This window comes from Ceratosolen solmsi, unplaced genomic scaffold (genome assembly GCF_000503995.2).
Source record: "Ceratosolen solmsi marchali unplaced genomic scaffold, CerSol_1.0 scaffold10, whole genome shotgun sequence".
NCBI classification, from domain to species: domain Eukaryota; kingdom Metazoa; phylum Arthropoda; class Insecta; order Hymenoptera; family Agaonidae; genus Ceratosolen; species Ceratosolen solmsi.
In genome coordinates, this window is record NW_011948412.1 from 1,493,173 (window position 1) to 1,510,563 (window position 17,391).

The following is a 17,391-nucleotide window of genomic DNA, read 5'->3' on the forward strand; positions in this document are numbered from 1 at the left end:
TATCAAAAAATCGTCGAAATACTTAGAGGATAACTGTATCTAGTAGCTAAAATCCTACCTCACGACAAGAGTTTGTTTGCTCAGATGCCGTAAGAACGTGAATTTAGTTTGATACACATCTGACGTATCATAAGCAAAACTTTTGATTATAAAATAATGCGTAGGACAATAAGTTATTCTTTGAGTAAGAACATTGTATTGCCCTTGTTGAGCAAAAGAATAATTTCGTATTTTTCATTCTGTAAATATTTTTTTTTTTTTTTTTTTTTTTTTTTTTTTAGAAATTTATAAATTACATTATAAGTAATTTTGGCAATATTAAATAAATATAAGTAAATTAAATAAACGTATTGAAATACATTTTTTTAAAAGCTATAGTGTTAAAATATTGATATCTTTGAATATTAAATATTAAAAAGGGTTTAATAAGCAATAGCTTTATTGCACTACACTATTTTGAATGAATAATTAAAAATCGTTTATTATTTAATTCAATTAAAGATAAAATTATAATAAAATTTATAAAATTAAAATTTAGGGGAAAAAATAAAGTAAAATACAAATTTTATGCTCAATTATTTCACAATACAATCGTTTTGTGTCAAGTTCTAAGTCCAATTATTTCTACTCTTTGTAATTCTCGACTTAAATTTAGTAATAAAAACAAAAGAATATCTGTTGCGTCATAATTTCGTATTAAAATCTTTCTTCGTAAAAATAATCAATAAAATTTTCAATATGAGCATTCAGTTTAAATCAAAATTCAATCAAAATTCTAAATGGTGGTTAAAATCCATTCCAAAAGCTATTTCATGGACAGATATAAATATCTTGCGCTTCCTTCTCATTTACAAATCTTTTTCAGTTCTTTGGAATATTTATGACCCTCAGTATAAGAATGAGAAAATAAGGTTATTAACTTATAAAAATATTGCTGAAACTTTAAATTTAAAGAATGTTGATGAACAAAGCTGTATGCAGCTTATCGAAGAGTTAAAGAAGCGGTATATTCGAGAGAAAGAAATTTTCAAGAATGCGAATAATAAACAGCCAGTTTGGTTTAATGTTCTGCATGGGATAATCAAGAACAGTTTGAGTAAGCTTTGAGTTATTTATTGCTTGTTAAAAATTAATATATTCTAATAAAAATTAAATTTATTGATATTACATTGTTAATTATAGTAATGCAAATTGTGCTAATTCGTATTAATACTAGTTAAAAAATTATTTGTAGGCAAATTAAATTACATAAAATATTCGTATTATTGCTATTAAAACAAATCGACCATATTAATGGTAAACAACAAGAGAATAAAGATTATTATTAATAGAAATTTTTTAATTTGCTTTAATTAAGTATATACACATGTATATTTGAATTTTTAATATTACATTTAATATTATTTTTCATTAACATATAAAATAAATCAAAAAACAATATTGTTCACATTATTAATTTTGTGTCGTATTAAAATTGACAATTGAAAAATAAAAAACGTGTAAATCATTAGTATAAAAAAAATTGCAATTAAAATATTTAGTGTAAATATTTTTATTTAATAATAAAAACTTGATTATAAAACTATATTATTAAATTAAGTATAATTGCTTCGGTATATTTTTGTTAAAAAATATGGACATATATTATTTGAAATAAATGAAAGTTTACAAGATATTCAATATTATAAAAGTAATAAACTTAATTCTGTTTTAATTATAATAACTAAATAAAAATATTGATTTTCTTTTTTAAATATAATCCTGAAAAAAGTACTTCAAAATGGAATTTATTAATTATCGAAACCTTTACCTTTGAAATATACAAATCTGAATATTGTATTTAGTTTTATTATTGTATATATTTAAATAAATACAATTCTTTTTAATGAACTATTACAATGTGTGTAAGCAAAATTCCATGAAGTTTAAATTACTTTAATATGTAGATCAATTCGTAACCAATTAAGTCAATATATATATATATATATATATATATATATATATATATATATACATATTTATTTATTTTAATTTACAATATGATGTTAAATTAATCTATTATATATAATTTCCCACCAGGACAAAATTCAAAATCAATCGGTTTAAGCTTACTCAATTGCAATTATTGTAGCAAAAAACAGAATTTAGAATCTCTTTCCAGCTATCATTTATTTGAAGGTGAAAATGTAGATATGTCAAAGGATAATTTTAAAAATTGCGAAGAATGCTGTAATAATGTGAATATTAGCGGCTCGTGTGAGTTGAACAATGTAGCTAAAGATGTGATTGAAAATGTGATTGAAGATCCTACTATAATTGTTAAAATTTTAAAGGAAGACAAAAATAAGAAGTGCTTAAATTTCAAAGAGGCTTGCAATCAAATTATGTGTCACATAATGACCAATGATAATAGAAAAACAGGCGAGGTGGATTTCAAGCAAGATTTTAAAGAAATTTATCAGGTTATTTGTGTAGAAGTTAAAGATGATCGTAACTACAAAAGTAATGAAACAAATGAAGATTCAGATGATGCCTTATCTGCACCGCAAAGTCAAATAGAATTCAATAAAGACTCCAATTGCACGTGCAGTTTCAATAAAGAATCTACTATAGCTTCGTCAGATTCAGCTAAAGATTTTCAAACTGAAGGTATAGTATAAAATTATTACTTTAACTTTACAGTTATTTATTGCTTATTTAAAAACTTTCTAACTGAATATGTGGTATACAATTATTACTTTAACTTTATGATTATTTATACATTATACAGTTGAGTTATTTTTTATTTTTATATATCTCATACAAATGGTTATTATGATTGAATATATTTTTAAGATAATTATTTTTATAATAAAAAAAAACACGAAATTTCGTTTTAACAATGCTATATTTTTAAATAATTAAAATCATTAAATAATATAATATACTGAGATTAGTAAATGTATTTACAGTTCAATGTTTGAGCTGATTTTTCGAATTGGATTGTAATGCAAAATAATGATAATAGTTTAATTTCTAGACTTTTCAATATGTTCACTCATTGATAAAGACATTAATGGCGATAACATGTCTCTGAACGACGAGAAAGACTTTTTTAAAGATTCATTGCGATTTTACGGTAAACCTATCAGCCTCGTTAACAAGTTTATACGCAATAATAAGGACGGTTATATAGATAAAATTGAGCCCCGGAAACACTTTGCCGCATACTCTACTAATAGTCAAACTGAAATCTATCCCCTGCAGCTTGGAATGTGAACTTTCCCTTATGATTACAATACTGTTATGCGATAATGAAAAATATTTAGCATACAATTTACGTAAATTGTTTATTAAATGGTATGCAAGCGTTTCTATAATTAACTAGATTTATCCTGAAATTATTTACTAATTTTTTTGTATAATTTAAATAAATTTGTACAAAATTTGAAATTATTTTTATACGTAAAAAATTTTCAAAAAAATACTCTGCATAATATAAAGAAGGACATGCTGGCATAATTTGATGCTTTCATTCACTATGCCTATTATATAATGAATGCTCGATTAGTTTTTTATTTACATCATCTAATTAAATAATAAATATATTACTGAAAATAAATAATATTCAAATTCAAATAATTTTTTTATATAATGCTTTACTTGAATATTTTATCAAAAAAGTTAGTTAAAAAATTGAATTAGCTAAATAGTACAATCTATGACATCGATTGAATGCTATATTTAATAATTTAGTTGATAAAAGTATGTGATAAACTAAAAATTATATTTTAAATTTTATTTCAATATACTGCGTCAGTTTTTTTAGTAATACATTTATGTCGTACTTCCACAACTTATATTTTTTATTTGTAAAACTGCATCAAGTACTTATTGATGTTCTTATTGAAATCAATCATTGTAACATAGAAATTATAGAAAATACGAGAGGTAAAAAGCTGAATTAGAAATTAAAAATCGTAATTAGATTAATCCTGATGAAATGCATACGGCTTGTAACTAACATTCCTTTAGTAATCACTAAAGGTGATTATAGTTTGGTGTCAGAATGAAAAACAGACTATCACAATTTTGTAAATATCAATATATAAAATAACCATATACTTATCTATCCAACTTCATGATTTTTGATATTTAATAATACCTTTAATAATTCATTTTTATAATTAATTTTTATAATTAATAATAAATTGTTGAAAATATGTATTATTTTCTTTTCGCTAAGATATCAAATTATACGTATCAATGCAATTGAAGAATATTTTTCTCATATTCAGATTTCTAGAATTACAAATTAAGAATTGTGAAAATAGTTCATTTTATACAATCATAAAAAATCAAATTAGACAGTTTTAATATTAATATTAATATTTGTTTAGTTTGTAACCTGTAATTTAAAAAAATTAATTTTTCTTCTAAAATATGCCGCATCCTATTAAAATGATTATAACAAAAATAATATTAAATTAATAATAATAGCGTATTAACTTACTGATGATTCAGACCAAAGCTTGTTTTAAAATGTAATTGTATTTAATATTCATAAATATTTGATAATATATTAATAATTTAATGTAAAATTACTTGTCAAAAATATATACGATTCAACCGATTACGATGAATATGGAATTTTGTTTTCTTTTATTTTAATAATGGGCTTATAAAAAATTTTAATTATTTTTAATTTAAGCATAACTGAGATTTTTAATGTAATTGATTGAATAAAAATTACATGTAAACAATCCAACATTGTATATAAACAGGAATTACAAATATAGTTCTAAAAATTTGTGTAATTGTGTATATAACCGATTAACCAAAAGTAATGAATATTTAAATATTATGAAAATACTGGTATGAGTTCTCATTAAATACAATTAAAATTTAAACATATTTAAAAATTTAAAATACTATATTTTAATGTATTGTCTTGTAATTATAAATATGGTATAAACAATTAATCTCTAAGTCGATATTAACATATAGTCCAGTATATTAATAATGAAGAACAATATAAAAGTAAGAGTAACATATATAGATTTGTATATTTTTAATTATAATGAATATAATTTCAAAAAATACAAAAAAAATATCATTTAATGTAAATTATGATATTATTTACAAATTATATTTATGATAAATCTAAAATTATTTAGTAATTAAAAATTAACAATATCTATATATTCATAATGTAATAAAATGTTATAAAATAAAATATTTTTAGAAAATTAAATTGACATAATATGCAAAGAAAAGTTATTTTTTAATAATTATACATAAAATATTTATACAAAATACAATAAATTAAAATTATAATTTATTTCCAATATATTTTAACATAAATTATCTCATTTGTATGTAACTTTAATATAATATATAGTACTTTGTTATGTAATTGTATAATAAAAAAAAGAGTAAGTAAACTTTAATAATATATTTCATTCAATAATTCATTATAATTATGTTGTATGTATGTAATTAAGCTTTGATAAAGTGCAATGAAACATTCTATATATGCGTTTATATTAAAATAGAATTTATTATGTTAAAAATATATTTTTGTATAGGTGCTTATAATTTTTAAATTTTATATTTACATTTTATCACCAGTAGTATATATATATATATATATAAATTCATTTATCTATTTATTAAAGACAGAACATTTTTTAATTAAATATACTTTATATACATTAAGTACTTACTTGACAAACAAAAATTTTTAATTTGAAATCCTTTAATTAAATATTTCTAAAATTCTCTTATATAATATATATAAAAGTGTGTATAATGTAAGTCATTGCTGAATAATTTACTATTTTTAATTTTTTTTGAACTTAGTGAAACAAATTTTGTACATATAAATAGATATACTAATTAATAAAATGGTATTTTATTTGAACTTTAATTGAGAAAACTCATTAATTTCTAAGATTACTTAAATTATATTTAATACTGAATATAAAAAAATAATCTTGACTACATAACATTAACTAGGTTACAGTTATGCTTGTTTTTACTCTAAAAAAAATTTTATTATGCTTCCATTAACTGTAGAGACATACATATGTTTATGCGATTTTAAAATGTTTCAATTTATTTTTTAAAATAAAATATGTAATTCAATAAAATTTGATTATATATTAAATATTAAAAATGTTATAAAAACTGACCAATAATTGATTGTTGTGATGTATAATTATTTATAAAGATTTTATATCGAAAACATTTTATACTTTTTATAATATTCTTACTACAAGTAAAAATTAAGGCATTATATATTATTTAATTTGAAAAATAGATTATATATAATGATTTATAATTTCATATACAATGAATAATATATATATATATATATATATATTATTTTTTTAATCAGTATTCATAAAAAAAATAATTGTATTTCTTGTCAATAATTGGTCAATTATTCTCTTCCAGGAATCTAATCATTGACTAGTTTGTTACAAAACTGCCTTACTTCGCAGTTAAGTTTCGAACGAATTTACATTATTTTTTCGTTCCTTCTTAAAATGAAGTATATGTATAAATTATACGTAAATGAGTATAATCATAAATCAATTACATGCAGTTGTACTAATTTGTATGTGTTAAATCACATATAAATTATGTGCAAACTTAGCTATTTTTCAGAATACAATGCTCAAAAGAAAATAAAGCTTTCAATGAAATAGAAGATATTTAGAACGCATACAAAATCGTTCAAAAACATCATTACTTAACATTTCATTATCTAATTTGTCTTTTTTGGATCTGTTTTTTCATCTTTGGTTTGTCCACAGCCTAATATTTTAGCAAGTGAGTCCCAAATTCCTCCAAGGAATAATGCACAGAATAAGTTTTCAAATGGTACAAAAGGATCATGGATACCCAACAGTATGGAAGACAACTGAAATAAAACAATTGTATAATTAATTAATTGTTGCTTTTGGTATTATAAAATTTCTCGGTTTTGAACTTAATTTTAAACAGTATTTAATGTAAGCAATATATTATTTTTATTTGGAATTTTTTTAGTGTTTAAATAAACGCTTTTTTAAATGTTTGTATATACATATTAAGAATTTTATTTGTAAAGTAAAGTATAGAAAAGAAAGATGATAGAATTAGTATAAGACTCGTAATGTATAAAAAGTATTTTCAATCTTTTAAGTACGTATAATAATAATGAAGAAGTTGAATACAAACCTTAAAGTATACGAAGAATATTACGATTCCGAAGTACACCAAGGCATGCGGTGCTGATATAAGGTCAGTTTTTTTATCTAAGACGAAAATAATTGAGGCAACCATTGATGCTTTTGTGGGACTGAAGAGTAAAGAATATTTTATCACATTATTCAGTATAATGTTTATATAAGATTATTGTTCTTTTAATCGTACTTACAAACTTGGCTGCATAAATTCCATAGCTGTTGGTGTCCAAGCACCGCGGATTAGGCGCTCAAATAATTTCGTAAAACCAGCTCCATTCCCTAAAAAAAAGTTAATATATGCTTAACAATATTTTAATTAAAAACGAGAGAATATAATACTAAATTCATTAATATGAATGATCTTATAGGAATTTAATAATTTATCCAGATTAACAAGGCTAATGCCGTCAAAACGTTAAATATATTCTATTACTTACTTTTAATGAAATAAAGTGGAAAAATCGAATATTTATTATAATCATGTTATAATATTTTTTAATTTGTTTCGACTATCTAGATTGAAAATGTCAACATTATTATTAGTACCTTTGAGTGTTCCAATGAGTATCATAATGAGATAGGCATTTGGATATAATTTGCCTGCGTGAGTAACTCCATCATAAACTTTTTTACACCTACAATTTGGAAAATTTCTACTTTAATAACTAGAAAATAATAAAGCATGACGAAGAGCCATTACATATTTATGTTTAAATAAATTGTTTATATATTTAAGGGTACCTGTATATTTCTTTCATTGCAGCGCATATAATTTTTATGGGCAAGAATTTGGCAACTTTATATCCAATATCAAATGGCGTATAAAAAATGAAATACCTGCAAAAAGATAATTAGATTAAAATCTCATTATTATTCTGATTAAGTGGAATTTATATTAATTTCGTGCAAGGGAATAAACCAACCAAACGACGGTAGCAACGACCACTTGTGATGTATTTTTTAAAGGTGCTAAAACGGGTTCCCCTAGTAAGCCATTGCATAACATGCCACCAGCAAAAACCACCAGCATCGTCGATAGCCAACATGACAAAGGGTGTTTTCTTGAAAATGCCTGCGCCCCTGCAATTGTTCATATTAGTTGTACAAATTCATCGAGAATTTACTAAATTGTATTGCATTTCATAGTTTCGAATATTGATACTTTTTTCAACTATGAAATAAACTATTAGAGATTTTTTTTTACAATGGCTTGTTTATATATTTAATTGCATAGGTAGATGAATCTCGGATGCAACATTTTATGGAAAAATTATCTGTATATATATAACAAAATAAATCGAATATATTTAAATATTATTCTTTACTGACTTCAATTTTTAGCGACTATCAAATTAAATATTTCATTATATACGATTAACCTTGTAGAAGGTTACATTTTTTTAGTCAAGTTTTTTTATTCATAATAAATTATAATGTATTTTACTATGCAGTTGCACAAAAGTTGAAACAAAATTTTATTATATATTTTATTACATCTATAAAAGTGAAATATTTCATAAAGGTTAGCTGGAACCCATTTAAGTGCTATACACTTCCATATTCAAAGGTATATGCAGCCTCATGTAGCGTTCAATCGTGTAAATATTTAATAAATTCATGCATGAATGTTTATTAAATTTTAAATAAAAAAAAGTATAAAGCGGATAATTTGTTTCATTTTTAAAAATATATTTAATTGTGAATACAATTATTGTATAATTAGTTTGCCAAAAAGAGAAATATAATATGTTCTAAATTAATTTGAAAAATGAAACGGTCATTTATTCTTACATCTTTTATATTATTGTTAAAATTATATTGGTTTTTCGTGTTTTAAATACGTAACAAATCATATTAAAATAAATAGTAATAAAAAATGTTCTTTTATATTACAAATAATTAAAGAATTACGCCAAATGTATGAACCTGGCTAACATAACGCGGAAGTATTGATGAAATCCTTGATTTTCTTTTATTGGTTTAGTAAGTATTTCTGTTCATTGCCTAACGATGTACTTATAATCGAAGCTAATGTTTGTTAACTATATTATTTACTTTTAAATATTTGTATTTTAGTCGATCCCTAATAAGGAAAAATGCATATTTTTGTAATGCAGGAAGATCTGAATATGTTCATTTTCATCAGTTGGTGGCTAAAGGCACATACAAAAATAGATTGACTAGTAGAAACTTGGGCAAAGCTAATGCTAAGAAATATGTATTGATTGTGCCAGGTATTTGTATAAATTGAAAATTCATATTTGTTATTACATTTTATCCTATTGATTAAAAGATTTTAATTATATGATGAGAATTTTCAATAAATATCTATTAATGTCACTGTACGTTTAGTCAGCATCATCTACAGGCATTGCATTAAAGGTTAATTATCAAATTTATCTTAAATACTCTTTATATCACTGTGTGAATAAGAATGCTTGATTTTAAATTTTATTCAATTACCAAAAATTATGATTTATAAGTTAACTAATGCAAACATTTTATTATAAAGAATAATTGAATGAATTGAAACATATAGTAAATGGGATTGCGTATATTAAGAGCTTTAATATAATTTTTTTAAGTTTAAATTACAATACACATTTGTTATTTAAAAGTTCATTTTCTTCGACAATATTAATAATGATAAATCTGTTCGACTTAGATTTATATATATTTTTATCATCTGGGGTAATTAAAACTTGTCATTAAATGTATGTAAATTAAATACAAAGAAATTAGAATAAATATAAAAAGTTATAACTTTAAATTTACTAAAGAACCAAATGGTTACTATGCTTTAAACTTTCCTAAACGATTATAAACAGCAAAATGTATTTAATCTTTGAGAATAATATATTATTAAATTCATTGTATTTTTTGGTTTTCTTAAAAATTAATTTTTCGTTTTCTTCAAGGACAAACGAGTCTAATTTCGAGGAGTAAAATTATTCGTTAAAATTCAGTTTTTAAATTTCCAAATACCAAATTTTCAATTTAAATTTTTTAAAATGGCATTTTTTTAAGCCATATGTAATATTTTCTCAATAGGCATTCGATTAGTAGTGTTTGAATATTTGTTTTAAAATCAATAATAATTTTTTTTTTTAAGTAAATATTAAAATTCTATATAAAAATCGGCCAATAACAATTTCTATTTAATTTATTAGATTTTATATTTCAACAATTATTGAAATACTGATCATTGCAATTAAGTGATTAAAAAAAAATCAATTATATTTTAACAAATATTATACATATACTTTTAAATAATAATTGTTTTTTTATATCATGAGATTTCCAAAGTAGGTAGTCCATCGCAATAAGTTGGAATAAAAGTCAAATTCAATTAAATTAAACTATTCAATAATAACTATAATACAAGATTAAAATTTTTTGCCATTTTTGTTTATTATATTTGTCCGTTTAGAATCGAATCACTACATTCATTACGTGTAACGAGTGAACAAAGTAAGGTAATAGGGACGATTACCCTAAATAAATCGATTTTTAATCATCATTCGGAATTAACAATTTCAACACTTATGAATTTACGGTAGCCGATTGATAATTTAAATTTAACGCGTAAACAAAAATATATGTAGTTTTAACGAAGTGAAAGAACTTTTTTTTTATGTGAAACGCACAAGTAAAATCCGGGAGTTAAGGATCGCCATAATAACATAAAAACAATAACAAAAAATAATAATAACATAATGATTTCTCGGCGACTCAACTGATTATCATATGTTGTAAGCCGCTTCGCCCTATTAAATCAATGGGAACTGAAGAAATTTTGGATAGTAGAATATAAATTATATATTATATATTATTACTATCATTATCATCATATCACCATACTACCACCCGAGCCATCATCAGCCTCGTCGTCGTCGTCGTCGTCGTCGTTTTTGTTGTTCAGAAATAATTGACTGCTAATAGGTTGTGAATAAGCCGGGTAACAGCCAGTCAGGGATATTGTTGTAGTTTAGTTTAGTAGCCGAATGCCAGGTAGGTGAGATGTAGCTATCGAGAGTCGGTGTCGAAAACGAGACCTCGGCCTCCGCTCTTAGAAAATCTTTTCTGTAACCCGAGTCCCTGGCGGCGACAAGAGGAAGGATGTGTGCGTGCGTGCGTGCGTGTGCGCGCAAGAGTAGGTGTGTGTGAGGACGGGGAAAAATCCAAATTGGGAAAGGCAAAAGCACTCGCGCGCCATCCCTCGGTTGAGACAAGTAGCGGGGCGAGAGCGGCACAATTTTAATAATAGAATCCCACGGTGGCTAGTAGCTACTTACCCGGCCCCAGGTCCTCCCTAACGTGGAGCGCGCACAGCACGCAGTGCGCTACATCGAAGTACGGGAACATCTTTAACTTGACCATCTGGTTGGCCATATCGAGGAACGCCTCAGCGTCCATCCTGGCGATGGTAGCGGTAGCAACTGCGGCAGTGGAAGTGCGCGTACGTCAGAAACTCGAATAGGGCGCCTACCCTGGCAAGGAGCGCCGTCGGTTCCGCGAACCGTATGTGACGACTAGGTAACCAGGGGTTGATCGGTTGCGTAGCGTCTGGACGCGCGACACGAACAATACCGCGGCAGAAGAACGAGTGGGAGCTTCGAGTTCCGCGAGTCTGTGACGTCGTCTGCTAGCCGCCGCAAATGCGCGCTCGTCGTCTGCTAGGTCGGTAGAGGCAGGGACCGCGTATATCGGCGGAGTATACGTTACTGAATAAAATAATGACGCTCCCTTACGAGCCGTCGCGAGCCGATCCTTCTTCTCGATCTCGAGTCCGACTTATTGCACCGCCTGGCTCATAAAAGATTGTCTATACCGGTAGCATTATCGGCAGAGCCGAGAAGAGTAGGCACACGAAATCAAATGACCTGGTCACTAGGACTCGGCCCATCTTACATTTGTAATAACACTAATGTCGTTTTCGCTGCAGAGTCAGCCCGAAATTAGTTTTAATGGGTGTATTGTTATTACAGGAAACAATAAGAATATATAAGTAATCGAATCGACATAGTTACGTACTATTGATATTTGCGCAAGCATTTCATAACGAATTAACGAATTAGAAATTCTTCTTCGAAATGAAAATCGGTTTTGAAATGTGATTTCTTGTAACTAAAAACAATGTTTGACTTGTGACGAGCGTAAATCTTATACAACTAAATAATGTTAAAATGTCGCAATCTGACAGTAATAATAATCTAACAATAATATAATAATATAATAATATAATAATATAGTATAATAATATAGCTATAATAATATAATTATAATAATATTATAATTATATAATATATATAATTATATATAATTATATAATAATATAATAATATAATAATATAGAGCTATACATGCGTAATAGATTTAAAAAATAATTACTTATTAAAATATATCTGTATAATTATTAATAAAGTATTGATTTTCATAAGAGTTATAAATTTTCGATAATTAATACTGAAGGAGACAGAAAATATTTATCATTCCTTTAAATCAAGTATCATATTAATTATTCATATATTATTCATTTTTTATACTTTACTTTTTCTAAATGATTTAATAATTCTTAAATTATGCTTATATTATTCTAGAGCTTCTCACTTATTGATCTAATTTTGCCTATTTATTAATACTTTATATATATATATATATATATATATATATATAATTATTTTAATTACTTTCACTGTTTATTATTTAAAATATCTTTCGATTTATGATTTCGCCTAGATTTATATTGCTATTTTTTACTTTAAAAATTAATTTTTAATTATTTAATAGTATCATTTGGTAAATACCAAGCTTAACATGGGATAGTACATTTAGCAAGTTATAGTTTAGTACTGAAATGCATAAAATTTATAAATAAAAATAATTATTTAGTTTTCATCGAATTACATTGCAAATGAAGTTGAAATAAATTGCTTTATATTAAACATCTATTGCAGTATGTAATAAACAAGTTAATAGATACCTATTAGAGTTAATTCTTCTTTGAAAGAGTTTCATAGAATACTCTTAATATGCTGAAAATTTTAATTATTTATAATAACTACGTATACCATGAAAAGATATGAGCACAGATAGAATTTAGCAATATCCGAATAATAGTCATTCATTAATCAATGAAAATTTTTTGGTAAACATAATGGTATTACGTATAACATCTTTGCTTTAATCCTTTTGTAGAATAATACAATAGACAATTTATCCTTTATTATTAAAATAATCTAAATGGTAATATCATAATCGATGCGTTTATGCATTTTGTATTATTTATTTACGTAAAGTAATTAAAATACTGATAGATAAAATTTGAATGCTGTCAGTATTTCTAAAAAGCGAAAACAAGCATACATTGCGCTATTTGTAGGTTCACCAATACAGTTGTCCAATTATCACATTGCAAAAGAATAAGAGGGAGAGAGAGAGAGAGAGAGAGAGAGAGAGAGAGAGAGAGAGAAGGATGACTATAGCAAGGAATTCAAAATATGGATCAAGAGGAATCTTCAGTTCATAAATAATTTACAGTCGATACATTGCGAGTTCATGTGTCAATTAAGAAGTTAAATAGCGGTTTCAGGTAGTTAGAAAACTTTATATTCATTTACAGTAATATGCACAGGAAAAAAAAAATAAAACAATAAAATTAACAATAAGTTTGATTATCTGTGCCTATTAGATTTCCCTTTGAATTCAACTCTTTTAGTTACATATCGTGTACCCGTGAACAATTTATAAAAAGGTATATATATAAAAAACAATTATTTTAAAACATTAATTACCAAAAATTGAAATGAATATTAATAGTAATGATAATAATAATCCGAAAGAAATTAAGTTTTTTGGTACATTCGATATTTGGAATAAAATTTGGTACCAATTATATACAGATTTTCTATTCAAATATTAAAATATTAAGTTCAAATTGATACAGCTTATCAAACTATTATTAATAATGTTTCATCTTGTATAATATACAACACATTCAAACAAATTATTTGATTCTAAACTGATGATATTATTGCACATTAATTAAAGCAATACAGAAAGGACTATTTTTAGTATGACAAATGTATTCTTTTTATCAATAGTATTATAATATTTTACAATTATACATTTGTGACTGCATTGTATTTACTAGTTTCAATTGTAGAGAATTTTTTTATATGTAAAAGAATTTTTTAAATAAGAATAATTGGTAATATGCAAAATTATGTTAGATTCGCGTCGTTATAAGATAATGTTATTAGTTTCGGTTAAGGTAAGAGTAGAACTGCAATTGTACACAAAATACAAGTTTATTGAATAGTAAATTCATAGGTTTTGTGTTATAACGTGTGACGAAGGTGTCAGTATCGATCATATCAATGTCCATCCTATCAATAGCGTCGCAGCTCGTAACAAATATTAGTCGCAAGGCATTTGACAAAGAACGAGTGAGTAGGAAAAGTGCTAAAGTGAAAATAAATTAAAAAAAAAAAAAACGTATTGGCAATCTTGAAGTAAATATCCAATTGTAGGAAAGCGGTAGGGGACGTGGAGGATAAAATTAAATGAAAATTAACTTATGTATGTGCGTCAGCCGTAGCATGGGATAAGCGCGAGAATAAGTGAGAGAGTGGATGGGATTGCTGGAGGGGCAGGGAGGGGGAGTGTGTGTGATCTCGGCAGCGGTAATGACGGCCGAGATAATTTAAAAGAGAAGTGGACTCGCGACGGTGTTTCCCTCTCCCTAAGCCTCGCGCGGCCACTGACAGCAGGACAGAAACGCGCAACGATCGGATCGGAAGTCTGGCACCGAATTGCCGCCTCGCCCAATATCATCGTCGGTGAGGTTATGCACGCCGGGTACAATGTCGAGGTTGTCCCGCACCGATGCCCTAGAAGACATATCGGCCTGGGGCACGACCGACGTCGTCGCCCTACTTCGAAAGGTGAGTAAACTCTCTGGATCATTTCTTCTTCCACTCAATCTCGTCCGTCATCTTTGTATATAGCGAGCGTATGGAACGCACGAATTCTTCTAGCAGAGCTACCAAACAAAGAAATATTACCTGACGTTCATTAAGTCTTTATCCATACGCTTATTGTACGCGATTTTTTGTTTCTTTATATTTGGTTTTTTTTTTTTATTTATTTTTTTTTTTTTTATGATGCTACTACTATCACTGTTTACAACAGCTGACTAAATGAAGTGAATGGTTTTCGAAGATTAACAGCTGACTTTTTGCTTCTTAAAGATGATGTTTCATAATTACATTTGTAAAAGAACCGACTACGTTAGTTTAAATTGTTGTAAATAAATTATTTATTATATCTTGTAAATCAATACAGATGAACATTTGTAATTTATGTATTACTTTAAATTTCGATAACAATTGTTCCATAACTGTGACAATTATGCTCTTAATTTCAAAGTGTAAAAAATAAAAATTATTTTCAAAAAAATCGGAAAAGTTCATAATAATTTTTAATATTAATTTTATAAAATAAATGTACTGTATAAATATATCTATATAATGTCAAATTCAATTACTTTTATAGTTTCAGTATACAAATATAATTGCTTCGTTTTCATCTTTTACTGTAGACTTATAAGAAAATATATTATAGCATAACTTGTTTGTTCGATAGTTTATAAAAAAAAAAAATTTCTATAAAAATATAAAATTTATAAAAATAATTAAGTATGCCTTCCCTTTATGTAACTAAATTAATGGCTTTAACGATTTTTTGACTCTTTTTTTTAATCGCTGTAATACGGTATAAGCATTGAAAGAAATCTAAAATAATCTCAAGTATTATAAATGTTAAGTCAAGTTGATAATACATATTCTGTAATCAATTTATCGGCTAATGTTATAAATGAAAAGGTAGTGAAAATAATTTACTAAAGAAAAAATTTTCTGATTCATAATTATAATTAATTATAATAATTTTATAATAAAATTTTTATAATTAATATTTTTCAAGTTTCTTGAAAATAATATATATTATAAATAATACATAAATTTTTTATTATAAAATATCAAAATCATTTCATAAATTAGACTCAAATAAATGAAAATGAATGACATAATTTAATTATTTATATATATATATATATATATATATATATATATATATATATATTAGATATAAATAATAGAACTTTGTAAAAGTACTAAGATATTAAAATTTTTAATGAGAATTAATTTATATACTTTTTAATATTATGAAAAATATAATTAGCACTATTTAAAATTTTTGTGAATATTACATTTTAGTTAATATTACGATTAAAGTTGTTTTGTAGAACCAAATAATTAGACGTGACTTGGTAGTTCAAATAATAAATCGAGTATTTATAAGAATAAAATATATTTTATTAGAATATAATAAGTATTTATACCATATTTATAAAATATTAATATAGAGATACAATAGTAAATGTCTGTTTTTAAAGTTATTTGTGATTAATTGAAACGTGAATTTGATTATAAAATAAGAAACGGCGTTGGTAGTAACTTTTCTAAGCAGATTTGTGCAGACAAATGTTTATATATTTAAAAATAAGATAAAAAGTTGAACGAAAATACTTTCACGATTTGTAAGAATCAAACCATACACGTTTGCTGAAATTTTAAATGATTTTTATATTTGTATGGAGAGTTGCTTCAGCTTGTTTTATAAATTTACAAATCCCTACATTAAAAGTTTAAAAATATCGTTGTTACGTGACTTGATTATAAAAACACGACAGATTATAAAAGAAAATTAACGTTTACATTCACTATCAGTATAATAAAATTTTCTTTTCATATAATAATTCTTATATAATAATTCTGTAAGTGAGTAGATTATACTATTAATAGCGATATGAAAGTATATTGTAATAATAGAAATATGTAAAAAGAATAGTAGTTAATGTAAGCCAAAGAAAAATGTATTAATTAAAAGATTATCCTTCAAATAGTTATTGTGTTGTAATAGTTATTACTTTTATTATTTCACTGTTCTTTTTATGTATTATATCTATTGTTTTTTAAATAATAGTTATAGGTAAATGTATTTATGATCAGTAAAACATTCAAATTATCGATGAAACCAGCTTCATTTTCCAATTTACGTGATACGTTTTACATTATTTGTCGTCATTCTTGAATTTACATGTAATAAAATATAT

At 25.0% G+C, this 17,391-nt stretch overlaps 3 protein-coding genes across 3 annotated transcripts in view; 2 read left to right on the plus strand and 1 right to left on the minus strand.

The window, feature by feature from the left end:
- Nucleotides 1-738: 738 nt before the first annotated feature.
- On the plus strand, nucleotides 739-3,258 carry LOC105364085 (uncharacterized). The gene is made up of 3 exons (XM_011501951.1): nucleotides 739-1,096; nucleotides 2,080-2,649; nucleotides 3,020-3,258. The coding sequence occupies exons 1-3, from the start codon at nucleotides 739-741 to the stop codon at nucleotides 3,256-3,258; spliced, it is 1,167 nt and encodes a 388-aa protein (XP_011500253.1).
- A 3,137-nt stretch (nucleotides 3,259-6,395) lies between these two features.
- LOC105363270 (trimeric intracellular cation channel type B) lies at nucleotides 6,396-11,873 on the minus strand. The gene is made up of 7 exons (XM_011500965.1): nucleotides 11,510-11,873; nucleotides 8,138-8,294; nucleotides 7,956-8,051; nucleotides 7,761-7,849; nucleotides 7,406-7,493; nucleotides 7,207-7,327; nucleotides 6,396-6,907 (listed from the first exon to the last, which is right to left on the minus strand). Exons 1-7 carry the CDS (start codon nucleotides 11,628-11,630, stop codon nucleotides 6,752-6,754), a joined length of 828 nt encoding a protein of 275 aa, XP_011499267.1. The 5' UTR covers nucleotides 11,631-11,873; the 3' UTR covers nucleotides 6,396-6,751.
- A 2,852-nt stretch (nucleotides 11,874-14,725) lies between these two features.
- Nucleotides 14,726-17,391, plus strand: part of LOC105363369 (uncharacterized) — a 13,135-nt gene continuing 10,469 nt past the window's right edge. The window contains exon 1 of the mRNA XM_011501073.1: nucleotides 14,726-15,160. Coding sequence (XP_011499375.1) covers nucleotides 15,080-15,160 — 81 coding nt within the window. The 5' untranslated portion in view covers nucleotides 14,726-15,079. The remainder of the gene's footprint in view (nucleotides 15,161-17,391) is intronic.

Bases quoted from the DNA above. Each gene is read 5' to 3' on its own strand.
- LOC105364085 (XM_011501951.1), top strand. From the start codon at position 739: ATGAGCATTCAGTTTAAATCAAAATTCAATCAAAATTCTAAATGGTGG. The intron at 1,097-2,079 runs GTAAGCTTTGAG...ATTTCCCACCAG, and splicing joins GATAATCAAGAACAGTTTGA to GACAAAATTCAAAATCAATC. The intron at 2,650-3,019 runs GTATAGTATAAA...TTTAATTTCTAG, and splicing joins TAAAGATTTTCAAACTGAAG to ACTTTTCAATATGTTCACTC.
- LOC105363270 (XM_011500965.1), bottom strand. From the start codon at position 11,630: ATGGACGCTGAGGCGTTCCTCGATATGGCCAACCAGATGGTCAAGTTA. The intron at 7,494-7,760 runs GTACTAATAATA...ACTTTTTTTTAG, and splicing joins ACTCATTGGAACACTCAAAG to GGAATGGAGCTGGTTTTACG. The intron at 7,328-7,405 runs GTAAGTACGATT...TTTACTCTTCAG, and splicing joins GAATTTATGCAGCCAAGTTT to TCCCACAAAAGCATCAATGG.